Below are 13,965 nucleotides of genomic sequence, written 5' to 3'. Positions count from 1 at the left end.
TAAATAAATGGTCAACCCTTTACAAGCATGTTTCATGTCTAGGGATACTCACCATGGCAGACAAACATCTACACACAGCTGCACAATACAAAGTGCGCACATTGCATCCAGCTACTAGACCAGAGCAGGGATGGAATCAACCAGGTAGTAACATCTACGCATCAGCCGGGTAACATCTACGCATCAGCCCGGTAACATCTACGCATCAGCCCGGTAACATCTACGCATCAGCCCGGTAACATCTACGCATCAGCCCGGTAACATCTATGTACTGTGTATGTAGCCGATTGGAAACGATCATGAGCTTAGCCACGTCTGGCTGTGCGGATCGCTCAGGTAACTTCCTGTTCTATCATTTCTAGATTTATTAGTAACACATACAGCAGTGTCAGGTTACACTGAATAGAGGATGGCAGTGAGCGCAGTGTAAACAGGTGGCAATATGCCCTGCACATCGCCACTAGGCAGTGTATACAGCAGGCATTATATGTGTGCACAAGGCATTCAGCTGGGGTAGATGGTGAAACGATACAGCCTCCCAGTCTTATACACAACATATACAGCAGATCCCACTGTCATTCACTAATATATACATGTGCGGGCACTGGACTGGAGTAGATGGTGGGACCATAAGGGTCCTCAGTCCTGTATACTGGTTGTGAGGCAGTGACTCGTGTCACAGGTAGGGGTCGCTGTGTGTTCTCCCCAGGTTATGCATGGATACGGATGAAGTCCATAGGTGAGCATGGAAGTCACGGATTTCCGGTCCGGGTTTTCCATGTGGCTGAAAGTCACAGGTTTGTTTGCTAAAAGCCCTGCAGTAAGGGGTATGGATGTGTCAGGTGTGAGGTGCAATGTCAGTGTCAGTCTGGTGAATGCATGGAGGCACAGGCCAGCGGAGCCAGCACCCAGGGCAGCTGAATAGCCTGGCATCCGCAGCGTATACAGCGATGCAAGTCGTCCATGGTAACAGGTCTCGGATGTGGACAGTCCTGTGCCTGGAGGTGGATGTCCTGTGCCAGAAGGAGTCGGATGTGGACAGTCCTGTGCCCGGAGGTGGATGTCCTGTGCCAGAAGGAGTCGGATGTGGACAGTCCTATGCCCGGAGGTGTATCAGAGGTGGATGTTCTGTGCCCGAAAGAGGACTGCCATGTGTAACAATTGCAAACAGCTGGATATGGTGCCTGGCTGCCATCCGGAGGATATCCTGGGTTGTGTACGGCTGTGTGAGTAAAGAGTCTGTGATACAGCGGTGCAGGACACCCACGAGAACTAGTCAGAGGAGGGCTGGCATGTGTAGTGTCTGCAACATGTGAAGCTGTGTTTTAACACTGTAAAATGGCGTGTGGTCGCACGACGGCTACTGGACAAGGAGAGGTCTGGCGTGTTTAGGGACTGCAATCTAAAAGCTATATGATGTGTAGTGCTATGAAACGGGCACTGAGACGAGATGCAACTGCGTGTATTGAACTTTGATGACGTGTACTATAAAATGCTATGCACCTTTATGTGTGAAGTAACGCATTAAAGAGACTTTTGTGTTTGAACTTTGTGGGTCACTGCATACGGTGCTACCGCATTACGTAGTGCACACCCCATATACATGTATAGGGCACTGTACTGGAGTAGATGATGGGACCATAAGTACCAGAAGGCCCCTCAGTCCTGTATACTGGTGCACACATCTCCATACATGTGCGGGCACTATACTGGAGTAGATGGTGGGACTATAAATACCAGAAGGCCCCTCAGTCCTGTATACTGGTGCACACCTCTATATACATGTGCGGGCACTGATGGGGTAGATGGTGGGACTATAAGCACCAGAATGCCCCTCAGTCCTGTATACTGGTGCACACCTCTATATACATGTGTGGGCACTGTACTGGGGTTGATGGGACTACAAGAACCAGAATGCCCCTCAGTCCTGTATACTGGTGCACACCTCTATATACATGTGTGGGCACTGTACTGGGGTAGATGGGACTACAAGAACCAGAATGCCCCTCAGTCCTGTATACTGGTGCACACCTCTATATACATGTGTGGGCACTGTACTGGGGTAGATGGGACTACAAGAACCAGAATGCCCCTCAGTCCTGTATACTGCTGCTCACCTCTCCACATATTATATACATGGGACAGGGCCCCCACCGCCTCACACATTAACCCTTTACAGCACACGTTCTGTCCTGTGCTCAGCAGCCTCCTCGCACCCCACAGCTCATCCTCCCCCATCTCTCAGGTACCTCACACAACTCCGGGGGTTCACCTTCCCAGCTCCCAGTCCCGCCCATTCTCACCTCTCTTGTTAAGGTCATATCCCACCAGCAGGAAATAATCTGCCAATCTCGCCATGTCCCCGTTCTCCGTACCGCTCTCTCAACCCCGAACTCCTCCAACAGCCGCCGCCATCTTTCCTGCCAGCCCGGCCCGTTATTGCGCATGCACGAAATCAGAACGAGCGGGTGTGGTCTGCAGAAAACGTCATGGGGCGGAGCTAATGGAGGTCAGGAGGAGTGCACATCACGTGACGTCCTCAGCGAGAACTGCCATCATTGGACGCGCTGCTCGCGGAAGTGGGCGAGACCGCGGTATGTGGGCGGCTCGGCGACGTCTGATAGGCTAGTAAGCGGCGTGAGCTGCGTCAGGGCGCTGTCATGTGGAAGTAGCAGCTTCGGTGACAGAGCGGAGTGTTATTGGGAGGTGCTGAGCTGTGACGTGGGCGCTGGGGCTTGTTCTGTCAAATGTCAGGGGCCACTGGTGGAAAGAGTAAAGTCGCTGGAGAGGGAATTTCACGTGTGTTTGTCGCTGGTTTATTTATAATGCGGGTTTTTACACAGACAGTCCACGCGTTCTCAGGATTCCGCTGTGTGCAGTCCACGGCTGACAACGTGGCAGGATCCACAGCTATGTGCAGCCACTGTATGGCTATACTATGTGCTCTGAGGCTGTGGGGGGATCATTATGGGATGTCCGCACCCAGCCAGACTGCCCCAATGTGTGTATGGCTATATACTATGTACTCTGAGGCTGTGGGGGGATCATTATGGGATGTCTGCACCCAGCCAGACTCTGCCCCACTGTGTATGGCTATACTATGTGCTCTGTGGCTGTGGGGGGGTTTATTATGGGATGTCCGCACCCAGCCAGACTGCCCCAATGTGTGTATGGCTATACTATGTGGCTGTGGGGGGATCATTATGGGATGTCCGCACCCAGCCAGACTGCCCCAATGTGTGTATGGCTATATACTATGTGGCTGTGTGGGGATCATTATGGGATGTCCGCACCCAGCCAGACTGCCCCAATGTGTGTATGGCTATACTATGTACTCTGAGGCTGTGGGGGGATCATTATGGGATGTCCGCACCCAGCCAGACTGCCCCAATGTGTGTATGGCTATATACTATGTGCTCTGTGGCTGTGGGGGATCATTATGGGATGTCCGCACCCAGCCAGACTGCCCCAATGTGTGTATGGCTATACTATGTGCTCTGTGGCTGTGGGGGGGTCATTATGGGATGTCCGCACCCAGCCAGACTGCCCCAATGTGTGTATGACTATACTATGTGGCTGTGGGGGGGTCATTATGGGATGTCCGCACCCAGCCAGACTGCCCCAATGTGTGTATGGCTATACTATGTGCTCTGTGGCTGTGGGGGGGTCATTATGGGATGTCCGCACCCAGCCAGACTGCCCCAATGTGTGTATGACTATACTATGTGGCTGTGGGGGGGTCATTATGGGATGTCCGCACCCAGCCAGACTGCCCCAATGTGTGTATGGCTATACTATGTGCTCTGTGGCTGTGGGGGGTTTATTATGGGATGTCCGCACCCAGCCAGACTCTGCCCCAATGTGTGTATGGCTATACTATGTGCTCTGTGGGGGGATCATTATGGGATGTCCTCACCCAGCCAGACTGCCCCAATGTGTGTATGGCTATACTATGTGCTCTGTGGCTGTGGGGGGTTTATTATGGGATGTCCGCACCCAGCCAGACTCTGCCCCACTGTGTGTATGGCTATACTATGTGGCTGTGGGGGATCATTATGGGATGTCCGCACCCAGCCAGACTGCCCCAATGTGTGTATGGCTATACTATGTACTCTGAGGCTGTGGGGGGATCATTATGGGATGTCTGCACCCAGCCAGACTCTGCCCCACTGTGTATGGCTATACTATGTGCTCTGTGGCTGTGGGGGGGTTTATTATGGGATGTCCGCACCCAGCCAGACTGCCCCAATGTGTGTATGGCTATACTATGTGGCTGTGGGGGGATCATTATGGGATGTCCGCACCCAGCCAGACTGCCCCAATGTGTGTATGGCTATATACTATGTGGCTGTGGGGGATCATTATGGGATGTCCGCACCCAGCCAGACTGCCCCAATGTGTGTATGGCTATACTATGTGGCTGTGGGGGATCATTATGGGATGTCCGCACCCAGCCAGACTGCCCCAATGTGTGTATGGCTATACTATGTGGCTGTGGGGGGATCATTATGGGATGTCCGCACCCAGCCAGACTGCCCCAATGTGTGTATGGCTATACTATGTGGCTGTGGGGGATCATTATGGGATGTCCGCACCCAGCCAGACTCTGCCCCAATGTGTGTATGGCTATACTATGTGCTCTGTGGCTGTGGGGGGTTTATTATGGGATGTCCGCACCCAGCCAGACTCTGCCCCACTATGTGTATGGCTATACTATGTGCTCTGTGGCTGTGGGGGGTTTATTATGGGATGTCCGCACCCAGCCAGACTCTGCCCCACTATGTGTATGGCTATACTATGTGCTCTGTGGCTGTGGGGGGTTTATTATGGGATGTCCGCACCCAGCCAGACTCTGCCCCACTATGTGTATGGCTATACTATGTGCTCTGTGGCTGTGGGGGGGATCATTATGGGATGTCCGCACCCAGCTAGACTCTGCCCCACTGTGTATGGCTATACTATGTGCTCTGTGGCTGTGGGGGGGGGGTCATTATGGGATGTCCGCACCCAGCTAGACTGCCCCAATGTGTGTATGGCTATACTATGTGGCTGTGGGGGGTCATTATGGGATGTCCTCACCCAGCCAGACTGCCCCACTGTGTGTATGGCTATACTATGTGCTCTGTGGCTGTGGGGGGTCTTTATGGGATGTCCGCACCCAGCCAGACTCTGCCCCACTATGTGTCACGATGCTGAAGTTGGTTTCTTATTTGGCATTTTTTTCCTATTCTTTTTTTTTTTTTAATAGGTTTAACAACAAAAAATAAGCATCACAATAATAGCATACAATGCAATGAGGTACCCTGATGTGAATACACTGAAAAGCAGCTACAAAAACTATAAAACGTCCACAAAACTGGGCATCAAAGTGGGCACCGAAGGGCGTTAATGAAAGGGTTAAATGACTTTGGGCCACTGATCTCACACTGCAGACATATAGAACAGGGCGCCCCACATCAAAACCAGGTCTCTCCAGCCTGGCCCAAATGGGTTTTGGGCATCAGCACTGGCATCAAAGTGGGCCGACAGCCAATTTTCACAGATTTGAAAAAGTAACTGATGTTTTTAAGGGGCTAAATGAGTTTGTGCCACTGATCTCACACAAAGAATACACAGACATTCATGCCCTGCATCAAGCACAGGACCCTCCAGCCTGGCCCAAATGGGCTCGGCATCAGAATTGGCATCAAAGTGGGCCGACAGCCAATTTTCACAGATTTGAATAAGTAACTGATGTTTTTAAGGGGTTAATTGACTTTGGGCCACTGATTCCACACCACCATTACATACTGTACATAGTGATGCCTCGCATCAAACCCAGGTCCCTCCAGACTGGCCAAAATGGGTTCTGGGCATCTGAATTGGCGTCAAAATGGGCAAAGTGCTCATTTTCACAGATTTGAATAAGTAACTGATGTTTTTAAGTGGTTAAATGACTTTGGCCCACTGATTCCACACTAAGAATACACCGATAGTGATGCCCCACATCAAACCCAGGTCCTTACAGCCTGGCCCAACTGGGTTCTGGGTATCTGAATTGGCATCAAAATGGGCAAAGAGCCTATTTTCACAGATTTGAATAATTAACTGACGTTTTCTATTCGCCACGACAGCACCCACTAGAGAGAGGGGATCTGCCCCTAGGAACAGGAAACCTACAGAGAGATAAAAGGGGCAGCCCCCCTCGCTCCTCAGTTTGGTTTCCTGTTCCTAGATGGGAACCCACAGAGAAGACTCCAGTGGATAATATAGACGAAGAGGAAAACCCACCTGGACTGCCGCCTGTTCGTCTCTGCTGAGCGGCAGTGGCTCCAGAGCGGATAGCAGAGTCGGGGGGAATGATCCTGCTGGCTCCCCCCTCATCTGGTTATGCTGCTGCGAGGTTTGGAGGTTTTTTAACAAACAGACTCCCTGCTGGGACACTGTTTGCAAGCGGCCGCTGAATGGAATCCCTGGTAATGAGAGACTGGCTGGGATGCAGAGCGACACCTGCCTCGGCCGGCCTGAGTGACAGACAAGTAAGTGCATTGCAATATAAAGCGCTTACCCCCTCCGTAAATAGACCTTCCGGAGTAGGAAGAAGCCGGCATGTGGCGCAATGAGGCTGCGGATACTGCACTTCCCAGGTGTAGCGGTATTCGGCGGCATGGCAGGTGCACGCGCAGTAGCATTGGCGTCCCGGAAGTGGTTGGATGGACTTCCGGGGTCGCGAGGTTGACCTGCCATTTCCGGTGGAGACGCCATGTTAGATTCTTCTCTGCGGTCCGATCCACCCTGGCGGCAAGGCCTCGATTCAAGTACAGAGTTAAAAAAAAAAAAATGACGAAATTGCAGGAAGGGGTATGTTTGAGAAAGGTGCCTACATTATAAAAGGCTTCTTGCCAGATTGGAGTGTGCGCTATAATGTCATCTTAGGAGGATATGGTTGAGCGCCCTATGGAGGAGTTCATTTTACCTGTTGGTGATACCAGGAGGAAAAGTAGTGGACACTCGAAAGTGAGTGACTCCACTGACAAGTCGGGAAAGAAGTCATCCCGTTCTACACCCCAGGCCAGCCAAAGAACCCTGCAGCCGGTATATAATTATAACTCTGGGTGAGTGTACAGACAGCTTCATGGAAGCTTATAGTAGTCTCTTCTGCTTGTGTTTCTTATAGGCAAAAAAGACGGGGAACTCTAAGCATAAACAGTGTGCGATATGTACCGAACCCCTGCATGACTCCTATATAAAGAAATTGTGTCAGAGTTGTATAAAACCTTACAGCAGGAGGGATCGGTCAAGATGAATGAGCTTCATCTCATGATCCGTGAAGAGCTTCAGTCCTTAGGAGGTGGTCCATCTATGAATATTGAGAGAAGCAGGAGAGCATCCTCACCTAGAGCAGACACGTCTGCAGAAAGTGGGGAAACTGATTCTGACATCTCTCAGGTTTCGGGTTCCTCAGAGGAGGAGGACTGTGTGTGTTTTCCTACTGACGGTATAAATAATTTGGTGAAGTCAGTAAGGAGCACAATGGGTTTATCAGAATCCAAGGAACCTCAGACGCCACAGGAGGTTATGTTTGCAGGTCTCTTAGGGAAAAGGTCATGTATTTCCTGTAAATCAGACCATTAGGGACCTTGTTAAAAAGAAATGGAGTAAGCAGGGATAGAAGGGGTTTGTACCGATATCTTGTAAGAGACGTTACCCCTTGGACGATGAGGACTTGGCCACCTGGGCTAAGGTGCCTAAAGTAGATGCGGCAGTTGCATCCACCTCTCATCGTTCCTCTTTACCTGTAGAAGATGCGGGTTCTTTATCTGATCCGATGGATAGAAAATCAGATGCACTTCTAAAAAGATCATGCACTGGCAGGTCTATGCTGGTTTGGCTAGACCAGCTGGATCAGAACATTAAGAGTGGTATGTCCAGAGAAAAGTTGCGTGCCTCTATTCTCTTGGTTAAGGGTGCTGCGGCTTTTTTATCAGATGCTTCAATAGACTCGCTCCGCTTAGCAGCCAGAACATCTAACCTAATTAATACAGCTCGGTGAGCGTTGAGGTTAAAGAATTGGAAGGGGGATGCCCAGTCTAGGTCTAAGCTGTGTGCCATACCCTGTCAGGGTGAGTACCTCTTCGGAGCGGTTCTGGATGATATACTGACCAAGGCGGGGGAGAGGAAGAAAGGGTTCCCTAATCCCTTTATTCCTTCTTACAGAAGGACGTTCAGAAAGCCACCGTTTGGCAAGAAAATAGACCTTAACCCCTTCCTGACATCAGACGTACTATCCCGTCGAGGTGGGGTGGGCCCGTATGACCACCGACGGGATAGTACGTCATACGCGATCGGCCGCGCTCACGGGGGGAGCGCAGCCGATCGCGGCCGGGTGTCAGCTGCATATCGCAGCTGACATCCGGCACTATGTGCCAGGAGCGGTCACGGACCGCCCCCGGCACATTAACCCCCGGCACACCGCGATCAAACATGATCGCGGTGTACCGGCGGTTGTTGTGAATTAGACTTTTTGGCTCCCTCTTGTGGTTACTAGTGATATGACTCTGGGATTGTCTTTCCTCAGTTTGGCACCCACCTGGGCCGTTAGTCCAGGGGTGTTGCTATATAAACTTCCTGGATCTTTAGTCCAGTGCCTGGCATCGTTGTAATCAGATCCTTTCTGTTTACTCCTGTCTGCTGTTCCTGGTTCGTGCAAAATTAAGCTAAGTCCTGCTTCTTTGTTTTTTGGTTATTTGCTTTGCTCGTATTTTTGTCCAGCTTGTACTAAATGTGATTCCTGACTTTGCTGGAAGCTCTAGGGGGCTGGTGTTCTCCCCCCGGGCCGTTAGACGGTTCGGGGGTTCTTGAATATCCAGCGTGGATATCCGTGGATATCCATCTTACTATATTCTGCTATTAGCTAGTGGGCCTCTCTTTGCTAAATACCTAGCTCATTCTTACGTTTGTCTTTTCCTCTTACCTCACCGTTATTATTTGTTGGGGGCTTGTATCCAACTTTTGGGGTCTTTTCTCTGGAGGCAAGAAAGGTCTTTCTTTTCCCTTCTAGGGTTAGTTAGTTCTCCGGCTGGCGCGAGACGTCTAGAACCAACGTAGGCACGTTCCCCGGCTGCTGCTATTTGTGGTGCTAGGATTAGATATATGGTCAGCTCAGTTACCACTGCCCTATGAGCTGGTTTTTTGTGTTTGCAGACTTAGTAATTATTTCTGAGACCCTCTGCCATTGGGGTCATAACAGGCGGTATAGGGAAGCATCGCGCAGGGAGGGGGCTCCCTGCGGGCTTCCCTGAGACCCCCGGAGCAACGCGATGTGATCGCGTTGCTCTGAGGGTCTCCTACCTCCCTCCTCGCCGCAGGTCCCGGATCCAAGATGGCCGCGGCATCCGGGTCCTGCAGGGAGGGAGGTGGCTTACCGAGTGCCTGCTCAGTGCAGACACTTGGTAAGCCTGCAGCCCTGCGCAGCAGATCGTCGATCTAACAGAGTGCTGTGCACACTGTCAGATCAATGATCTGTAATGTCCCCCCCTGGGACAAAGTAAAGAAGTTAAAAAAAATTCCCCACATGTGTGTAAAAAAAAAAATAAAAAAAATATCCTAAATAAAGAAAAAAAATATATATTATTCCCATAAATACATTTCTTTAGCTAAATAAAATAAAACAATAAAAGTACACATATTTAGTATCGCCGCGTCCGTAACGACCCAACCTATAATACTGCCCCACTAGTTAACCCCTTCAGTAAACACCGTAAGAAAAAAAAAAAAAAACGAGGCAAAAAAACCGCTTTATTATCATACCGCCGAACAAAAAGTGGAATAACACGTGATCAAAAAGACGCATATAAATAACCATGGTACCGCTGAAAACGTCATCTTGTCCTGCAAAAAACGAGCCGCAATACAGCATCATCAGCAAAAAAATAAAAAAGTTATAGTCCTGAGAATAAAGCGATACCAAAATAATTATTTTTTCTATAAAATAGTTTTTATCGTATAAAAGCGCCAAAACATAAAAAAAAGATATAAATGAGATATCGCTGTAATCGTACTGACTTGACGAATAAAACTGCTTTATCAATTTTACCAAACGCGGAACGGTATAAACGCCTCCCCCAAAAGAAATTCATGAATAGCTGGTTTTTGATCACTCTGCCTCACAAAAATCGGAATAAAAAGCGATCAAAAAATGCCACGTGTCCAAAAATGTTACCTATAAAAATGTCAACTCGTTCCGCAAAAAAACAAGATCTCACATGACTCTGTGGACTCAAATATGGAAAAATTACAGCTCTCAAAATGTGGTAACGCAAAAAATATTTTTTGCAATGAAAAGCGTCTTTCAGTGTGTGACGGCTGCCAATCATAAAAATCCGCAAAAAAACCCGCTATAAAAGTAAATCAAACCCCCCTTCATCACCCCCTTAGTTTGGGAAAAATAAAAAAATTAAAAAATGTATTTATTTCCATTTTCCCATTAGGGTTAGGGTTGGGGCTAGGGTTAGGGCTAGGGCTAGAGTTGGGGCTAGGGTTAGGGCTAGGGTTAGGGCTAGGGTTAGGGCTAGGGTTGGGGCTAGGGTTGGGGCTAGGGCTAGAGTTGGGGTTAGGGTTAGGGCTAGAGTTGGGGCTAGGGTTAGGGCTAGTGTTACGGCTAGGGTTATTGCTAGGGTTAGGGTTGGGGCTAGGGTTGGGGCTACAGTTAGGGTTGGGGCTAAAGATAGGGTTAGGGTTTGGATTACATTTACGGTTGGGAATAGGGTTGGGTGTGTCTGGGTTAGAGGAGTGGTTAGGGTTACTGTTGGGATTAGGGTAAGGGGTGTGTTTGGATTAGGGTTTCAGTTATAATTGGGGGGTTTCCACTGTTTAGGCACATCAGGGGCTCTCCAAACGGGACATGGCATCCGATCTGAATTCCAGCCAATTCTGCGTTGAAAAAGGAAAACAGTGCTCCTTCCCTTCAGAGCTCTCCCGTGTGCCCAAACAGGGGTTTACCCCAACATATGGGGTATCAGCGTACTCAGGACAAATTGGACATCATCTTTTGGGGTCCAATTTCTCCTGCTACCCTTGGGAAAATACAAAACTGGGGGCCAAAAAATAAGTTTTGTGGGAAAAAAAAGATTTTTTATTTTCACGGCTCTGCGTTGTAAACTGTAGTGAAACACTTGGGGGTTCAAAGTTCTCACAACACATCTAGATAAGTTCCTTGGGGGGTCTAGTTTCCGATATGGGGTCACTTGTGGGGGGTTTGTACTGTTTGGGTACATCAGGGGCTCTGCAAATGCAACGTGACGCCTGCAGACCAATCCATTTAAGTCTGCATTCCAAATGGCGCTCCTTCCCTTCCGAGCTCTGTCATGCGCCCAAACAGTGGTTCCCCCCCCCCACATATGGGGTATCAGTGTACTCAGGACAAATTGGACACCAACTTTTGGGGTCCAATTTATCCTGATACCCTTGTGAAAATACAAAACTGGGGGCTAAAAAATAATTTTTGTGAAAAAAAAAAGAATTTTTATTTTCACGGCTCTGTGTTATAAACTGTAGTGAAACACTTGGGGGTTCAAAGCTCTCACAACACATCTAGATAAGTTCCTTGGGGGGTCTAGTTTCCGATATGGGGTCACTTGTGGGGGGTTTGTACTGTTTGGGTACATCAGGGGCTCTGCAAATGCAACGTGACGCCTGCAGACCAATCCATATAAGTCTGCATTCCAAATGGCGCTCCTTCCCTTCCGAGCTCTGTCATGCGCCCAAACAGTGGTTCCCCCCCACATATGGGGTATCAGCGTACTCAGGACAAATTGTACAACAATGTTTGGGGTCCAATTTATCCTGATACCCTTGTGAAAATACAAAACTGGGGGATAAAAAATCATTTTTGTGAAAAAAAAAAAGAATTTTTATTTTCACGACTCTGCGTTATAAACTGTAGTGAAACACTTGGGGGTTCAAAGCTCTCAAAACACATCTAGATAAGTTCCTTAGGGGGTCTACTTTCCAAAATGGTGTAACTTGTGGGGGTTTTTAATGTTTAGGCACATCAGGGCCTCTCCAAACGCAACATGGCGTCCCATCTCAATTCCAGTCAATTTTGCATTGAAAAGTCAAATGGCGCTCCTTCCCTTCCGAGCTCTGCCCTGCGCCCAAACAATGGTTTACACCCACATATGGGGTATCAGCGTACTCAGGACAAATTGCACAACAATTTTTGGGGTCCAATTTCTTCTCTTACCCTTGGGAAAATAAAAAATTGGGGGCGAAAAGATCATTTTTGTGAAAAAATATGATCTTTTACGGCTCTGCATTATAAACTTCTGTGAAGCACTTGTTGGGTCAAAGTGCTCAACACACATCTAGATAAGTTCCTTAAGGGGTCTACTTTCCAAAATGGTGTCACTTGTGGGGGGTTTCAATGTTTAGGCACATCAGGGGCTCTCCAAATGCAACATGGCGTCCCATCTCAATTCCAGTCAATTTTGCATTGAAAAGTCAAATGGCGCTCCTTCCCTTCCGAGCTCTGCCCTGCACCCAAACAATGGTTTACACCCACATATGGGGTATCAGCGTACTCAGGACAAATTGCACAACAATTTTTGGGGTCCAATTTCTTCTCTTACCCTTGGGAAAATAAAAAATTGGGGGCGAAAAGAACATTTTTGTGAAAAAATATGATTTTTTATTTTTACGGCTCTGCATTATAAACTTCTGTGATGCACTTGTTGGGTCAAAGTGCTCACCACACATCTAGATAAGATCCTTAGGGGGTCTACTTTCCAAAATGGTGTCACTTGTGGGGGATTTCAATGTTTAGGCACATCAGGGGCTCTCCAAATGCAACATGGCGTCCCATCTCAATTCCAGTCAATTTTGCATTGAAAAGTCAAATGGCGCTCCTTTCCTTCCAAGCTCTGCCATGCGCCCAAACAGTGGTTTACCCCCACATATGGGGTATCAGCGTACTCAGGACAAATTGTACAACAAATTTTGGGGTCTATTTTCTCCTGTTACCCTTGGTAAAATAAAACAAATTGGAGCTGAAATAAATTTTGTGTGAAAAAAAGTTAAATGTTCATTTTTATTTAAACATTCCAAAAATTCCTGTGAAACACCTAAAGGGTTAATAAACTTCTTGAAAGTGGTTTTGAGTACCTTGAGGGGTGCAGTTTTTAGAATGGTGTCACACTTGGGTATTTTCTATCATATAGACCCCTCAAAATGACTTCAAATGAGATGTGGTCCCTAAAAAAAAATGGTGTTGTAAAAATGAGAAATTGCTGGTCAACTTTTAACCCTTATAACTCCGTCACAAAAAAAAATTTTGGTTCCAAAATTGTGCTGATGTAAAGTAGACATGTGGGAAATGTTACTTATTAAGTATTTTGTGTGACATATGTCTGTGATTTAAGGGCATAAAAATTAAAAGTTGGAAAATTGCAAAATTTTCAGAATTTTCGCCAAATATTCGTTTTTTTCACAAATAAACGCAAGTTATATCGAAGAAATTTTACCACTATCATGAAGTACAATATGTCACGAGAAAACAATGTCAGAATCGCCAAGATCCGTTGAAGCGTTCCAGAGTTATAACCTCATAAAGGGACAGTGGTCAGAATTGTAAAAATTGGCCCGGTCATTAACGTGCAAACCACCCTTGGGGGTGAAGGGGTTAAGGACCGCTGGAGTAACAAGGAGTTCAGGCAAAAAGGAAACTTATTCAATAAACGTCCCTTTAAATCGGCGGATAGATCCCATTAATCCTATTCTACCTGTAGGAGGTAGATTGCTAAAATTTGTTAATCAATGGAAGGAAATAACTACTAATTCTTGGGCCATAAATCTATTATCTTCAGGACTTTAAACTTCATCCGGACACCTCCGGATTCTTTCCTTCTAACCGTTAAAATCCAAGCTACAGCAGGAAGCACTTGAACTTGAGATTAAATCTCTTTTAACCAAACAGGTTTTAATAGAAGT

General features: G+C 47.8%; 1 protein-coding gene across 11 annotated transcripts in view; it reads right to left on the bottom strand.

Moving 5' to 3' along the window:
- The window catches only part of SBF1 (SET binding factor 1), a 209,450-nt gene extending 206,991 nt beyond the window's left edge, over nucleotides 1-2,459 (bottom strand). For 7 of the 11 annotated variants that reach the window (XM_077264337.1, XM_077264341.1, XM_077264344.1 and 4 more), the window contains exon 1: nucleotides 2,304-2,458. In XM_077264337.1, coding sequence (XP_077120452.1) covers nucleotides 2,304-2,358 — 55 coding nt within the window. In that variant the 5' untranslated portion in view covers nucleotides 2,359-2,458. Of the gene's footprint in view, nucleotides 1-2,303 lie in introns of all 11 variants that reach the window. The other 4 variants (XM_077264334.1, XM_077264336.1, XM_077264342.1 and 1 more) reach the window with 1 other exon arrangement.
- Nucleotides 2,460-13,965: the final 11,506 nt, after the last annotated feature.

The sequence above is a fragment of the Ranitomeya variabilis genome, chromosome 5, assembly GCF_051348905.1.
Source record: "Ranitomeya variabilis isolate aRanVar5 chromosome 5, aRanVar5.hap1, whole genome shotgun sequence".
NCBI classification, from domain to species: Eukaryota; Metazoa; Chordata; class Amphibia; order Anura; family Dendrobatidae; genus Ranitomeya; species Ranitomeya variabilis.
Note: the sequence above shows the minus strand (reverse complement) of the source record. Positions and strands in the feature narration are given on the sequence as shown.